This window comes from Phalacrocorax carbo, chromosome 15 (assembly GCF_963921805.1).
Source record: "Phalacrocorax carbo chromosome 15, bPhaCar2.1, whole genome shotgun sequence".
NCBI classification, from domain to species: domain Eukaryota; kingdom Metazoa; phylum Chordata; class Aves; order Suliformes; family Phalacrocoracidae; genus Phalacrocorax; species Phalacrocorax carbo.
The window spans coordinates 9,255,128-9,271,235 of NC_087527.1; the positions used below are offsets into that span (position 1 = coordinate 9,255,128).

The window sequence follows — 16,108 nt, forward strand, 5'->3', positions numbered from 1 at the left end:
GGGTAATACAACGAGCCTCCTAAAGGCATATTGCGCGTTTAGAAAAGACAAAGTTGCAAGAGCAATGTGGCTCCCAACTGATGTCGCCAGCGGGCCCGACAGAACTCAGCTTGGCGAGGACAGGTTTCACGACCGAAGCTGAACGAAACTCAGCACCGGAGAGCCGTCCCCGCCACGCAGCGGACGGCCCTGCCCAGAGAGACCGCGACCCACCCTCCCATCCCCTCACCGCGGCCGCAGAGACCAGTGACAAACCCCCACCACACGCCTGCAGCCGCCTCAGGCTTTCAAATTGGCGGGAGCTCTGAGCTCCCGCTACGGGTCGCAGCGCGGGCCAAAATCTCCCCAAACGCGAACAGTGCTGTTGCTAAGACACTGCTTAATCCTCCTCCGACCCCAGAATGCACCGCGGCTCCCTCGCCCTCCACCGCCTTCCCCCGCCCCATAGCTACATCCGGGCGCCTGAAGGGAGAGGGAGGGTGGGGTGTGTTCCCTCGGTTCGCGAGCGCCACGGCGGTGGCTGTTGAGGGAGGTTGAGCCTCTTGCGAGGAGTTGTTGAGGGGGACCGACGTCCCGGGCGCTCGGTCATGGCGGTGAGTGGTGTCCGGTGCCGGGATTTTTTGGAGGGAGGCGAATTGGGAAGGGGGCTGCCGCGGGCCGGGAGGGAAGAGCGTATGAGATGGGGAGGGCTGGGTCGGCAAGCCGTGTGCGCGGAGAGACAAAATGGCGTCTGCCGCTCCTTTGCTTACCGGCGCCATGATGGGCCTCGGGGAGGGGGTGGCCGCTTTTCAACCATTACTTCGCTCCCTGTTTCCAGAAGTTTCTGTTTCATTTCTCTGGACTTGGAGAGAAGTAAAGGGGCCTTGTGACCGAGGCCCTATCGTTTCCTGGCTGAGGACAGAAGTATTGTGGCTACAGGAGCAGGCGTTTCTCAAGAGGGACTGTGGGGCACAGGTTCCCTGGGAGGGGAGGAGGGAAGGGATCGATTTGGTGATTGGGCCATGCTCAGTTTTCGTTCGTATAGCTTTCCCTGTCCTATCACTTTTTGTGTGTGTTTGGTCATAGGCATGCTATCTTCAGCGTCTTCTTGCCCTGAGTGATTAATTACTAGTTCCCATTCTGCTGTTTTTACGGTTAATATCCATAGGAAACGTTTCTGTCGCAGTTATAACTGTTCTTTATGTTCATACACTGCCTAACAGTTTAGTTTTGTTCTCTTTTAAAATTTGTCTGGCCTGGTAACATAAAGGTGATCGTCCCATAATTGAGCTTAAGAACCAATGAGAATAGTTATCAAACACGGTGTGTTTAATTTTTTTGAAAAGTTATTAAATAGTCTTGAGTGGAAAAAAGGGAAAAAAAACCACAAAAGACTGGTCTCGAAAGTGATAAAATTCTTCGAAGTTGACTTTAAGTACTCTGGTGTTCAATCTGGTATTTAAGGTTCTTGAAAGTTTGGCCAATGGTGAAACAGAACAAGAGGACCATGAACTGGAGAAAATGATTTTTTTTAAATGATGCTTTTTTGATTTATATAACTTAACCTGTTAAGAATAAGGTATATTTTTCTGTTAAAAGAACTTGAATAATTGGGGACTTCTAGTTTTGCACCTAGATTATAGGCACTACTTTGGAGGTTCCTCTGTAGTTGAAGGTGAAGGATTTGTTCAAGGAAACCATGAACCTGTGGCCAATCTGAGAATAATCTCAGTGAAGCCTGTCAGCCTTTTTCACTGTCTGTGTTTTTGTAGAGCTGAAAGATTTCTCTAAGGTGCAGTGCACAAAAGCATTAATGAGCAGCAATGTGTGTAAATAATGAGACTGGTAGCCTGGGAAACGTGGCGATGGGTTCCATTTCAGTGGGGTACTGGGTTTAAAACCCAGTTGACTTAAACTGTGAGCTGGAATTCTCCTTGTCCTTCTAAAGTAACTTTGAAATGTAAGTTTATAGAAATCTCAAAGTTCCTTTGAAACAACTTCTAGATGGGTCTTTTGGAAACCTGAGATGTAGAAGGGGGGTAAGGTGGATATAAGCAGATGATAGATGTGGAATGCCAAGGATTGTGATGGCTAAGGTTGCAAATAGGGTACTTAGTTCCTACTCTTTATGTGATGTCCTAAAGTTTTCAGGATGGTGGGTGGGGTGTCAGTAGTATTCAGAAGTGTTACTGAGACTTTAGTTAAAACTGCTGCAGACGCAACCTTAAGTGGTCAGTGCTGTTGTCCATATGCTGGTGTGTTTTGAACTAGATAGAGTTACATCACGTGAATGGAGAAGTGAACAGCTGCTTTATTTCGCTTAAAAAAGAGATTTTACTATAGATGCATCTTTGTACAGATGCAAATTAACAGTAGTAGCTGAAAAATCAAAGATTTACCTGTAGCATGTTATGAAGAAAGTCTATCGTTAATACACAATATATTAATGGCAGTCTGTAATATCTGTTATGGTTCAGAAAAACTAGCTGCTTTGTTTTCAAAGTAATATAAATCAGCATTTGAGAGGTCATGTCTTGTTCAGTTTGCAATAAAACTGCAGCTGGTAAAAAAAAAACAAACAAGCAAGTTCAAGTCCTCTGCTTCATGAATAGCTTTTCTGGGCCAAATTATGACCTTAGTGAAATCTTCTGAAGCCACACAATATTCAGAAGGTTTCCCACTTACGTGATCAGAACAAGAGAGACCAAGGAATCTGTGAAGGCATTAATGAAAGCACATTCACCTTTGCAGTCTATACTTTTTCCATTCTGGTCCTTTCATTGCATTGTATACTGATTGTACACATTTACTTCTCCCAGCACTGAATCACAAAGCAGTCTTGACTGTACTACACAAGTTTCTGGGTTCAGTCTTCCTAGGTCAAGGTTTAGAAGGAATGGAGGGAACACCCTGTGTTTTGTCATCTAAGAAAAAAGTGATACAGAAATTGTTGAGACAGGTGGATGTGACCTGTATGTACTCCCATACGAAAACACATTTTTGCAGAGATAACCTGTTTGAGGTTTTTACTTATTCAGATGTTAGCTGTCTGACAGTAATACAATATACTTCATTTCTCTTCAAAGTTCATTCAGTACTTCAAAATACTGTGGGGATTTTGTGCTACGCCTCAGTAATGCCATAACTTGTGAGGTGACTTAGATCTGGGACAGCATTGACCTTAAGTAATCTTGGTCATGTAAATGTTAAAAGGTAATTGACCTAGAAACAATACTATTGAGAGAAAACTGTGGATTAGAGTTTAGTCTTACTGATATTCTCAAAAGCACTTGGAAAAAGCAGAGTGCAGTCTAATGTAATGGCAGACCAAAGTGTTACTATGTATTAGTTCTCTTTATTAGAGTCTTGGAAAAATCAATCTGTATGGAGTTACACAGTCCACTGCAAGTCTATCAAGCCGCTGCCTAACTAACAATGGGATGGGATTGTCTTTACAGAAAATAATTTTAAGTGTGTCTTCAGAGGAAGCACTAAGCTTTTCTTGTTTTTCAGTCCTAAGTTTTTGGGTTTTAAATATTGTGTGTTCATGTGTAGGGTAGTGATACAGAACGAGATGGAGTAGCCCCAGAAAAATCCTCTCCAGAGAGAGAGAAGAAAAAGGAACAATCAGATGCTTCTAGTTCTCCCAGAACATCAAAGCATCATTATTCAAGATCACGCTCACGGTCAAGGGAAAGAAGACGGAAGTCAGGTATGGTCTTCATATAAGCAGAGTTGCTTAGTAATGTTCTGATGTATGCTTGTAGAACTGAAATCTCTTTAAAGCTGTTTTGGAAAAAATATACAGACTTATTAGAAGTAACTTGTTAGAATTGGGAAAAAAAATGAAGTTACTAATAACTTTCAGTTGTACTGATAGAAGTGCTAAGGAAAAAGGCATTGTCAATGTTCGGGGGATGGGGTGGGCTGGGGACAATACCAAACAGAAAACCATACTACTTTGTCTTCATTTTAATTAGATATGCTTGGACTGGAATACTTTGTGTGGTTGTAGCAAAAATAAAGTTACCTGGGTGAAGAATGTGGCTGGAGTATGGCATGGACTAGTTTTTCACTGTCAGAGCTTAAATAAATGCAAAAAAAGAACTGGGAATAACACTAGAGTTTACTTTCTGCAGTAAATACACAAATAGTGCTGTTTGTTTTCTAAATCTCTATTCTTGATTTTGGGGGTGGGGGTGTGGAATAACTGAAAGGAACTGGAAAGATTATAGCCAGCTGATTTCATCTTTAACTTGATGAATAACAATAAATGTTTTCTTCTGCAGATACTGAAGGAAGAAAACACAGAAGCCGGAGCAGAAGCAAAGAGGTAATTAACACTTTGTAGTGCTTAGGTAATTGTACAGTACATCTTTAAAAGTATCTTGTAGTAATGCACATATGTGTAAACCTATATAAATGACTTTATGGTAAGTACAAAAAAAAATTGGAAACTTTAAGCTTAAAAATGGATATGGAGATCCTTTCATAGTGAAGCATGATTGCAGCCATCATGTTGACAAGGTAATAGTTTTATAGAAAAATGTTTTCAGAAACTAGTAACTTAATTTCTTTTTTTTTTTTTTGTGGAAACAGCCAAAAGAAAGAATTCATGTGGAGAAGTAGAATGGTGTTCTTGATGACTTTTACAGAGCTTCCATTAGCCAAAAGCCTTGGGTAGCTTTATTCCTGGCCAATGTTCAGGACTTTCAGTGATACATACCTGTCTACTTAAGTATATTAAAAATAATTCCCCACCTGACTGAGCTCTGTTTATTGCATCCTTTAATTGTAAAGACTGTCATAGCTTGACAGACAAGCTAAGTCAGCTGGAAACATGACAGTAGCAGTAAAAATTTCAGAGGGCTGTCTCTTTTTTAAAATAACTATCTGTGTGTGTATAGAGATATATATATATATATAGGGGAGTGAGAAGAGACAGCATCAATAATACCATTAAAATAACTGGCTTATGCACCAGAGAAGAGATGAAACGAGCAAACCAGGAGCATCGAAATAGTCGCACAGAAACTTAAGCCATGCGGGGCAATAGCAGGCTGGGTCAGATGAGGGACACTTTAACTTTTAACCTGGGTCAGGAACTTGTTCGTCCCCCATTCCAATGGAAGCTCTGTTTAAAAAACGAAAAAAAAAGAGGAAAAGAAAAATAATCTAGGAGAGTTTTTGTGAAATTGAATATATTGTTTAGCTCACATGATAACATTTCTATAATAAATCATACTCAGCGTGCTAATGCGCGAAGAGACTGAACTGAAGACGCTGCAGACTCAGATAGCAAAATTATAAGCCTACTTCATGATAAGGTAACTATTAGTCATTCAAACTCATATTTCCCTTAAAAATATCTTAAATCCGTTATGGGATATAATGGTGGTTTATTACTAAGTGTGTGTCTGGAAGACGTAATTTAAAAAAAAAAAACACTTTTTAATGTTTAAAAAAAAGTCCTTGCTGAAAATTATGTCCACTGTTTTGCCATGTTGTTGGATCTGATCTTCCACGATTTATTTAGCAAGTTTCAGAGTGAACAGATGAGGAATAGTGTCCCACAGTAGATTTACTGTTTTCATTCATTTGCAAGATTAAACTCTTTTTAGACTAAATAGTGAATATCAGTAGTTCTTTTTAATATGTATATCAGAACAACTGCTTATGTAAATACATAATTAAAATTGATTTACAGCTTCAGGTGTGTTTTTATGTAACAACTGATTACTCAAGGAGTTAAGAATAAAATACTGTAAAAGCAGGAAAATACCTGGCATTATTGTGTACTTGAAGAACTATAATCAAATATATTTAGAAATTGATTTATATTAATAGGTGTTAGAAAGGCTTGGATAAGTGGGTATAAGGTAATTACATCATCTTCTCTAGACTTGCTTCTTTTGAGAGAGAATTATTATAGGAAAGGTTTTATGAGTAGTTAACAGATTCAGATAAGTAAAAACTCTGAAGGATTGGGTTTTAGTTTAAACTGAATGTATCATGCTTAAATTGTGACTTGAAACAAAACTTTATTTAAATATAAGGCAAGTGGGCTATGCTTTTCTGCTAGAAAGATTTCAAAATAAACTGGATGTGTTAAGAAAAGGTGGTGATGTCATGACTGGGTATCTAAGGAAAGCACTGGCAAAAATCAGGCCTGACCTTGCTAGGTATTTTTGGCATTGCGGCTATAAAAAGGGAATCTTTTTTTAAGAAGCACTGCTTCTTAAAGAAGAAATGGTGGTATAGTGGAGCACCATATCTTTAACTTAAAACAACTGTGGGAGGTCTCAGTGATGCATGTTAGTTTTAAATACTAAAAATGGGATGTCAACCATGTAACTTACTCCTTTGCTTTTTAAAAACTATTGGAAGTTACTGACTGAGGAGAGTTTTGCTCTAAAAATTATGTAATGATGGATAGAAAATTGTTTTAGTTGCAGGCATACTGTTTTGCTTTTGGAACTATGTATGGATTGTAGTAACTTTCTACATGGTAGGCTTAGGCAAATATTAAATATTCACTACTAATGTGAGTGTGTGTATATATGCATATTCATAAATCGTCAGGTACTTAAAGATAGGTACTTATTATGTGTCTGGAATGGAGACAGTAACTGAGAACAACAGTTTATGCTACAATGCTGTGAACTCTTATATGGAAACACTGTAAAGATACCTTTGATGGATGCTTTAGAAATCCTTTAGACAGTGGGGAGGTGGGAAAATGGGGAAAAATTATAGCGTACATTTGCAACTTTGGGTAGTTGGTGGCATTAGGTAAAATAGCCATCACTCATGATTGAGTCACACTCCTAAGGTTACTAATGTTGCATCACAACTTATCATTTTTTATCTTCTGATACCCATACTAACTCTCTTTGTTGCACTATTTTCCTGAAAGAACCAACTTCTTCTTAAAACAGGCAAGAAGACATGAATCCAAAGAGAAGTCCTCAAAGAAGCACAAATCTGAAGACCACAATGACAAAGAACATTCTTCTGATAAGGGAAGAGATAGCCTAAATTCATCTGAAAATGGTGAGGATAGACACAAACGCAAAGAGAGAAAATCATCAAGAGGGAGGAGTCATTCAAGATCCAGGTCTCGTGAAAGGTAAGCTGTTTTACATGAGTATTCTTTAGGTGCGTTTGTAAAAGCAGTGCTTGGAATTTGTGTAGGCTTCTGAAGTACAGCTGGATTATATAACTAAATCAAGAGTATTAATTTAAAGCATCAGATTATATTGCATGTTTCAGTTCTCATTGGGCAGTGGATTTGCTACTACTTGGTTTTGGTGGTTTTTTTAGGATTGGTTCTGAGTAAAAGTACAAAATATCTCTAAGGCGTTACATAGGTGATCTGTCTCATGTCTATAAATAGTATACAGAGTACAAAAATGTATAAACAAAGTGTATTAAATGTTCCCTGTTGTCAGTGACAGGAAAGAAAGTACACTTTAGTAATGTCATGGCTTTTACCTCCTAAATCAAGAACTTACCCAGAGAAAGTGCTGTCTAAGCCTCCTTGCACAGTAGGCCACCTAGCGCACACAAGGTAGGAGAATTGCTTAGGACAAAAACGTGGTTGCCAAGAGAACTTCTCAGCCAGCTCTGCTCATAGCTGGGGGATCTGTAGCAAACACAATAAGCAAGGAGCAAGCTTCAGCTGATAATACTGAGGTACTCTGTGACTCACAGGCTGAAATTTGGGCATCTGTTCCGTAAGGTATTGGAACACCATAGGTAGGAGGAGAGTTTTGTTGCCTTGAATTAAAGATTCCTGCATCAGATTAGTTTGGCTGTGTATTTGTTTTGAGATGTACTCTTTAATGAACTAAAAATAGCTATACTGATGAGTGTGATGGTTTACATAAACTCTGTGTAACTCATTTGTCTGGTCGTAGTGTTTGGTTCCTTTCCCATTTCATCTCCTAGTCTTACAACTTAAACTGTTACAGGCACGAACTCTTCTGTGTGTAGTTTGCAGTCTCCCCACCCTGCCTGATGCATTTTTCCCTGTGGTGATGAACCTGTATGTAAGTCCTTAAGCACAAGCTAAATTTAAACATGAGAATATATGTAAGAATTTGGGACATGTGTTTCAGACGTCATCGTAGTAGAAGTCGCGATAGGAAAAAATCCCGATCTCGCAGCAGAGAGAGAAAACGACGCATAAGATCTCGTTCTAGATCAAGATCTAGGCACAGACATAGAAGTAGAAGTAAAAGCAGAACTAGGAGTAGAAGCAGGTAAGTGTTAACTTCAATATACACTTGGTGGTGTATGGTTGAGTGTTCTGTGGCAGGCTGATATGTAGAAGGATAGGTTTGCCAGTTAATGTCTATTCAGTGTAACTAAATGTCTCTTTCTCAGCTGTGTTGATACAGTGGGTTAAGGACTAGGTGATTTGCATAGACTTAAACATTTGCCTTAGCTGAAGAGTCTGATTCTTGGCTTTTCATAGCATGATTGGATGTTAGCAATTAGAAATGTTTAACTAGTCGTTTTGTGGGTATCTTATAAAACCACCATTTTAGAACTTCTGACTGATAAAGTAGAAGGGAAGTAAATAATTTAATATTTTGAGTAGTAATGATTACTGTGGTTCTGGCTGTCTTTTGGTTTCTTATACCACAACTGTATTTACTATTTTAAATAGGTGATTTAAATTATATTTAAGTGAGAAAGCCTGAAGAAAAAGATACAGCTAACCTTTCTATGTGTTATTACGAGTGTAGTGTGGTTGGCAAAGCATAACTTCAAAAATACTACTGTATTTCTCTTTGTGTTTATCTCATAAAAGGGAAGTTTAACTGGAAATCACTGGCTGTCAGAGCAGATAAACTGATCAGAAGCTAATCCTGATCAGTTCCACAAAGTTTATTTAAAAATTTGTGTTGTCTGCAAATTAGCACAGTTAGTATAGTGTTAAGGTGAATTGAGTCAGATGGACTGTTTCTGATCTGAATGTACTCTTCTGTGTTAGTGATTACCAACTCTTTTTTTTGTCAATTTCTACGTGAGAATATCAATCGTTAATTTTTCTCCCTATCTTGTGTGCTTCCATTTCTTCCTTAAATTCTAGAAGCACAGACTGAAATGACCTAGCTAGACACATACTGGATTATTCTGGGTCTGTCTGACAGAGTTGAGATCCATGCCTTACCTGGAATATATTAGAGTTAAGGTTTTCACTGCTGTATAGAAATTAATGTTTTCCAGTACTGATGAATCATTCAGTATTTTGGTGTAGAGTTCTGAGTCTATTTGCATTCTTAATGCCCTGTAGGATTTTCTGAATAAGTAAGCTGAAATATGACTTAATGACTACTACAGTTGTGTTTTTTCCCTCCTACTTGTTTAAATCAAGTAGTTTGAATGCAAATTGGTGTCCTTTCAGAGCTTCCAAGAAAGTGTTGCCAATGTTCCAGTTCATTTAGCAGTATTTTCACTAGAGCATTTTAAATTGCATATTTAAAGGGTTTAGAAGTTGGTTATGTCTACTCAACATTACGGTGGATCATTGGAGACTTAAGAATCTAGTGCACTCCTATAATGCTACACCACCACTTGTGAAACTGTTCAGAAGACTTATCTTTCTGAAGATCTAGTTAAATTACGTGGTTTGTGTCATATTTTATTTTGGCATGCCCTTTCTACCAAACTTAGAATTGGGGTGAGTAGAGCTGGGTCTTCAATTGGTATACGTTACTTGCATTTAATGGTATTTAAGCCATCTTCAGCATGATGTGTAAGGCTTCAGGTCTCCATTATTTCCACTTAGTATAGATGACGTGCATGCACTGTTTAAAAGTCGCTTTGAACGTTTTGTGTTTAATGACTGAAAACTTCACATCCCAGAATAGTGTTTTGCTCCTGCAGTGGAATTCAAATGACCTGAAGAGCAGATGTGGGAAGAAAAAGTAAGGGACAGTTACAGCTTAGGAGTTTCTTCAACCAGAAACATAACTTGTTGGATAGACATACTGCAAGAATCCATTTCTTTTAAGTTCTATTTTTGTCTCACAAATCCTAGAGGAGGAAAATAAGTGAGGCATAAGTCTTTTTAACAGTAGCTAGAACACTTCATCAAGTTCTGGGCTCAGGTGAAGCCTTTGGAAAGAGAATTATGGGGCAAGCCTCAAGGAAAACCCATCATAAGCCAGATAAACACCATGTGGAAACCTACCCTGTTAAAACTCAACCGTGAAACAAATTCCCTCATTCATGAAATGCAATACTTGTTGTGTTACAGTTAACAGAAGCAGTGACAGAAGCATTTGTAAATAGTAAAGCTTGACCTTGTCTTGATGGTTCTTTGCATAATCTCAAGCTCACATTTTCAAGTGGCTTGTCCTCACTAGCATTTAAACTAATCTTTGTTCTGTGAGCGTGTAGACCCTCCTGGCAGTTCTTCTGTGGCGTTGCTCTGACTAAATGCTAGATGGAAAACATGACACCATCGGCTTGTTTCAAATTGAAATACTTAAATACAAAAGCTCAAATATTTATTTCCTTGATGTTTACCAGTGCAATAAAGCATCAGACCAAAGACAAGACCAAACTACAATAGTCAGCATGGGAAAAATGAAGGTATCTTTGAAACATGCATTACATCTTATCTCAGGAATGCAGATCTGTCACTTCCCAGTGCCTGAATCTGCATCTTGTCATCTTCTATGAAAAGATAAGTCTTGCCTCCTTTGTATTCTACCAGATTTGTCATGTAAACAAGGATCTCTTTTTGTAACTTTAGTCTATGTTTCATGATGTTTGTAGATGCTGCCCAAATTGCAAACAGAAGAAACAGAATATCTGAATGCCTTTTAAAGTGGCTGGTGTCAAGTTAGCTAATATCTCAGATGGTTGGTAATAATATTTAAGTGTAAAATTGCAGAAACATCTTTGTGCATCTCAGTTTACTGTTTATGGCAAATCTGGGAAAAATGTGAGTGATGTCTCCTGTAATTTAAGCTGCTTTGGATACTTTCAGGATCTGTGACTGTTAAAAAAAAAAAAGTGTCAGAGGCTTAAATGGGGATAAACCCTTATCTCTTGGAATCTAGAGATATTAATGATCCTGGCAAAGAGAAATACTTCTTCTAGTACTTTATATGCCTATTTTGAGTGGCTGTTGCTTAGATGGGACTAGATGTATATGTCATAAGAGCAACTTCTACTTGGGAAGAGGTGGGGAGAAGGCTACTAAAGGAGTATTGAACCGAATATTTGTGTGCTTTGCTTAAAAATAATTTAACTGGGTTCTTTTCAGATTGTCAGGCTCCAGATAATGCATGCTTCATAGTTCTCTGCACAGTGCTCTCCTTCTCAAGAGCAAACCTGAGATACATCACAAGTGTTTAAACCAGCTCTCCATTTTGTTGATAGCCTCCCTCAAACAGTCATCCAAAGCATATTTAGTGAAGAGTATACAGAGGAGAGAGAATTAATAATTTCCCTGAGTACTATTCCAGTTTTTAAATCAGGCCTCTTCAAAATGCTGATTTTTAAAATAATTATAGTGCTGTGAGGTCTCTTATGGTTTTAAAGCATTCTTGTAACTTGATCCATTTTATAGTTTTCCTGAAATCTACTTTACCAGAAGTTGCACAGTGTCTTTTCTTGTCAGGTTTTAGAATGAAAATCTCTAGAGCAGATCTGTTTGTTTTAAACACTAAGTATAAGAGGTAAATGAATACCCAGAACTACACATTCTGCTACATCTTGCAGTTGGAAATCTTGAGTTTTAGCTGTCTTGTAACAAGGCAAGTGTGACTGTTATGCTGTTCTAGTATAGTATCTGTGAAAGCTGTTCTTGAGAGCTCTCAGAATTAATCATTAAGCTATTTTTGAGTTGTGATCAAAATACTTTTATGAAATGGTAAGGTATATATGTACCTTCATTGATTTAGCAACTCTGTTATTTGGTTACAGAGAGCGAAAGAAGAGAATTGAGAAGCCCCGAAGGTTCAGCAGGAGTCATAGCCGGAGTCCGAGTCCACCACCTTTTCGGGGACGAAATACAGCTATGGATGCACAGGAAGCATTAGCCAGAAGGTCAGAAATTGTTACAACTTTAATGGTATGTGACATTTATAAGCTGCTGCTGTTGATTTCTTGCATGTCTAAATATTTTTATTCTCATGCACTTACTTCTAGACTGGAAAGAGCAAAGAAGCTGCAAGAACAGAGAGAGAAGGAAATGGTTGAAAAACAGAAGCAACAGGAAATGGCGGCAGGTAGTCCATGCATACATATCACATTAATTCCTAAATGAAATTTGAATGGAAGATAGTGTAGGTTTATGGACAGAACTGTAACACTCAGCACAACAGATGTGCAGGTTGTCTGTCTTCGTTAACTTGCTCCATGTATAAGAACCACAACTAGAACTAGTAAATGTTTGAAAAAATCAAAATCAAAACAAAAAAGCCTGCAAACATAAAACCGCAACAGAACCAGTCAGGATTTCGTATCACTTACTGAGTATACACAAAAATGATTTTGTGATGGTCATTGGACCCTTCCTTTATGTATCATTGACCAAGAGTTTGAAAGCTGTTACCAGCTTAGGGCTATGCAGAAGCATGAAGATATGTTAGTTTCACTTTCAGTTCTGGTTTACTTACAACTACTGGAGACTTGTCATTTGTAAATTAAGGAACATGTATTTGATCATGCATTTGTTATTCATTTTCAACTTATTTCTGATGAAGGGAAGTGTTTGGGGTTTTTGTTTTATTTCTGTTTGTTAAGTAGTTTGTTAGTTTAGCCCAAGTTTGTTGGGCTTTTGGGGGGTTGGGTTTTTTTGGGGTGTTTTCCTTGGAGTGGGTGGTTTTCCCTGTCTCCCTTCCTTCCCTTCCTTTCCTTCTCCGCACCCACAAAAAAAAAAAATCTGACTTACTGTCTGATAGCAGGTTACCTTTCTTCTGCAGCGGCTGCAGCCACAGGAGGTTCTGTTATTAATGTTGCTGCTCTTCTGGCATCGGGAACACAAGTAACTCCTCAAATAGCAATGGCAGCTCAAATGGCAGCACTACAAGCAAAAGCACTAGCAGAGACTGGAATAGCTGTACCCAGCTATTATAACCCAGCAGCAGTGAATCCAATGAAATTTGCTGAGCAAGAGAAAAAGCGGAAGATGCTTTGGCAAGGCAAAAAGGAAGGGGTAATGTTGTCTTTTCTTACTTTCATAAAATTTGTTTGGAAACATCTTGCACTCAGACAGTTTAAGGATGCTTATTAATGTTTTTTCCAGCAAAATTACTTTTATACCTGTTACAAAGTTTCCCTGTTAACAGCAGCCCAAGGTAACACTCCGGGAGTGAAAGGACTAAGACAACTAGCCCTTCAATGGCAAATGCTTTTGACACAAGACTTAGGAAGGCCCCTAATGTTATAAAACAAAACATAAGAGGTGTAATTGGATCTTAATGTTACTTTTGTCCGTTTGTCTACAACTTGCAACTAAATACCAAATACAGATGGTCTCCTTTTACTGAAAAGTGATGGCTAAGCTATAGAAACTGTAACTGACCACTCCTTTCTGAGATTTCTCATTTGATTGTTGTATCCTGTCAATTCCAGACTTCAAAAACAAGTCTGCAAACCTTGCCACTAGTAACTTTTCTGGAGTGATGCATTACTAACTCTAACAAAAGTTGTAAATACAAACAAACCTTCAGACTTTTATGCTGTGTCAAATAAATGTTCTTGCAATAACAAAGCTTAGACCACCAAATAAAGGCTCCTGTGGCAGTTGCTGCTTCAGAAAATCTCTGGCATGCTGATACTGTGGAAAAATTGTCTTTCACCACTGTACTAGTATGGAGGAGTGTTTGTTACATTAGCTTGATTATCATCACATGTCTGTTATGTAACAAGCTCACTCAGCTTTTCAGACTGTTTTGTAAGATCTGAGAAACTGAAATTGGCACATGGCATTGATGGGAGGCAGAAGGGAGGGAACAAGAAACTTTTGCTTGCCACTGTATTATGATAATAACGGAAATGTGAAATGGTTATAATCTCTTTTTTTTTTTTTAACTTGAGCAGGATAAATCACAGTCTGCAGAAATATGGGAAAAACTAAATTTCGGAAACAAGGACCAAAACGTCAAATTCAGAAAACTGATGGGCATTAAGGTAAGGAGTTACGAATGTGTAATTATATTTATTATCTGTTGTAGGACAGTGACTTCTTTTTGTATTTTGAAGTGTAACTTAATTTCTTTACTGGTTAAGGTAACCTGATACTACCTGGTGTAGTTAAGAACTTCTAAGTATTTCTTACCAACGTTCACAAGTAACATCTAAATCTGAATTCAGTTCAGATTCTAGAATTTCATTATGTTTCTGGCTAGCAAGGCAGCTGTTTGATTGTAACAACAGTGGTAACTGTAACCAATATTCATAATCTGATGAACAGTACTACTCTGTATAGGTAAGTTAATTGGGGATATTTATTTGAATGAGTCAGAAAAAGGAACTGGATGATGGCCTCTGCATGTTCTTGACAGTGAGAGGAAAGCTGCCCTAAAATGTTCCAGCAATAAACCCAAATGCTTGAATTCTTACTAGGTTTTGAAAACAACAAATCAAAATTGTTACATTTAGGACACTGGTAGTGTATGAAAACACCACTTCCTACACAGCTAATGTTTGTTTTCTTCTGTCTGGTTTCTAGAGTGAGGATGAAGCTGGCTGTAGTTCAGTTGATGAAGAGAGTTACAAAACACTGAAACAACAGGAAGAGGTTTTCAGAAATCTAGATGCACAGTACGAAATGGCAAGATCACAGACTCATACGCAAAGAGGAATGGGCTTGGGGTTTACATCTTCAATGCGAGGAATGGATACAGTTTGAAAAAAAAAAAAAAAAAAAAAGGAAAAAGGCAGTTTTAAAGTTTGGGACTGTGGAAGGTTCTCGTTCAAATGTTGGGTCCTTGTTCACCAAAAAGCTAGCATTCTAGCTTGCATGGGTGTTGCATTGACTTTAATTTATTGAAAAATACAATTTTTTTGTAAATATCAGATCAGTGATACTGGTGTTAGTGTTGTAATCAGGTTATACCCACTTCCATTAAACTTGACAGAACTATAGGAGGACAGTATTTTTTAGTTAAAGTTCTACTTTTCAAACCAAGCAGCAGATGGGATAAACTCATACATGGATATTTCGTGTCCACTGTCTTGTGTACTTTTGTACTTTAACCTTGTACAGTTATTTTCAATTCTTGAAACATGAAAGAAACATTGTGTAGATGTTATTTAGCGGTCTGGGCCAATAGGCACATAATCCAGTGCAAAAAACCTGGTTAATAATAAAGACATTTTTTTCTCTAAGGTCTTTACATTAAGTTGTCTTTTGGGCCAAACTCTAAGGAAACTAGTTAAGATGTCAGAAAAACTTGAAGTCAGAAGTAGTGTTTAGTTTGCCATGCTTATTTTGAAGTAAGAGTTTCCTAAAATTAGGAGATTTGCAGCACGGAGCACAACTGATGAATGCTGAATGCAGTTTATTTTCTTTTTGTGTGTGTGTTAATTTGATATTTGCAAGCTTTGGTAGAGGGGGAGAGATTAAAAAAAAATGGGTGAGAAAGGTAGGATGTTGGAGCTAATACTTCGGTACTTAAAAGTACTGGAAACTATTTAACTTTTTGTAGTAGATTATATAGGCATTGTTACAAGACATGATGGTATCTGAGCAGGTTAAATGCATGAGGCATTGCCTATGGAGGAGCACAACTCCTTTCAGTCTGGATGGGGCCTTATTGTAGACAGCCTATGCAGAAGCACTCGACAGCCTGCTGCTGCCCTCTTTTTCTCTCTTCAGAAGAGGAAGGAAAGAAAGAAATAAAACCCCCCAAAACAGAACCAAAAAAAGGAGCACCGCAGCAGCTGGTTCCTGGCGGCTGGAGTGCCCGGAACCGGCACCCCCCACGCCGGGGGGCTGCGCGTGCCCCGCAGAACTACGGCTCCCGGCGTGCACTGCGCTGCCGCCCCCCGCCCCTCCGCGGAGGGCGGACTGCACCTCCCAGAGCGCCCCGGGGCCCGGGCCGCGCGCCGCCGCGGCGCGCTGCCGCCGCTGCATGCCGGGAGTTGTGGTCTCCCG

General features: G+C 38.8%; 2 protein-coding genes across 7 annotated transcripts in view; one reads left to right on the forward strand and one right to left on the reverse strand.

The window, feature by feature from the left end:
• Positions 1 to 943, reverse strand: part of KNTC1 (kinetochore associated 1) — a 42,279-nt gene extending 41,336 nt beyond the window's left edge. For 2 of the 3 annotated variants that reach the window (XM_064466094.1, XM_064466092.1), the window contains exon 1: positions 750 to 940. In XM_064466094.1, coding sequence (XP_064322164.1) covers positions 750 to 758 — 9 coding nt within the window. In that variant the 5' untranslated portion in view covers positions 759 to 940. Of the gene's footprint in view, positions 1 to 749 lie in introns of all 3 variants that reach the window. The other variant, XM_064466093.1, reaches the window with a different exon arrangement.
• On the forward strand, positions 435 to 15,339 carry RSRC2 (arginine and serine rich coiled-coil 2). Of its 4 annotated transcripts, none has more exons than XM_064466111.1 (10): positions 435 to 593; positions 3,535 to 3,691; positions 4,269 to 4,312; positions 6,918 to 7,108; positions 8,100 to 8,243; positions 11,929 to 12,051; positions 12,154 to 12,233; positions 12,909 to 13,162; positions 14,050 to 14,139; positions 14,681 to 15,339. In XM_064466111.1, the coding sequence occupies exons 1-10, from the start codon at positions 588 to 590 to the stop codon at positions 14,858 to 14,860; spliced, it is 1,269 nt and encodes a 422-aa protein (XP_064322181.1). In that variant the 5' UTR covers positions 435 to 587; the 3' UTR covers positions 14,861 to 15,339. The 4 variants fall into 4 exon arrangements, with proteins under 4 accessions (XP_064322181.1, XP_064322183.1, XP_064322184.1 ...); XM_064466113.1 differs by having other exon boundaries at positions 12,912 to 13,162; XM_064466114.1 differs by having other exon boundaries at positions 436 to 593; positions 12,930 to 13,162.
• Positions 15,340 to 16,108: the final 769 nt, after the last annotated feature.

Excerpts from the sequence above, each read along its gene's own strand:
- RSRC2 (XM_064466111.1), top strand. Across the intron at positions 7,109-8,099 it reads AGATCCAGGTCTCGTGAAAG|ACGTCATCGTAGTAGAAGTC; the intron begins GTAAGCTGTTTT and ends CATGTGTTTCAG. Across the intron at positions 8,244-11,928 it reads AGAACTAGGAGTAGAAGCAG|AGAGCGAAAGAAGAGAATTG; the intron begins GTAAGTGTTAAC and ends ATTTGGTTACAG.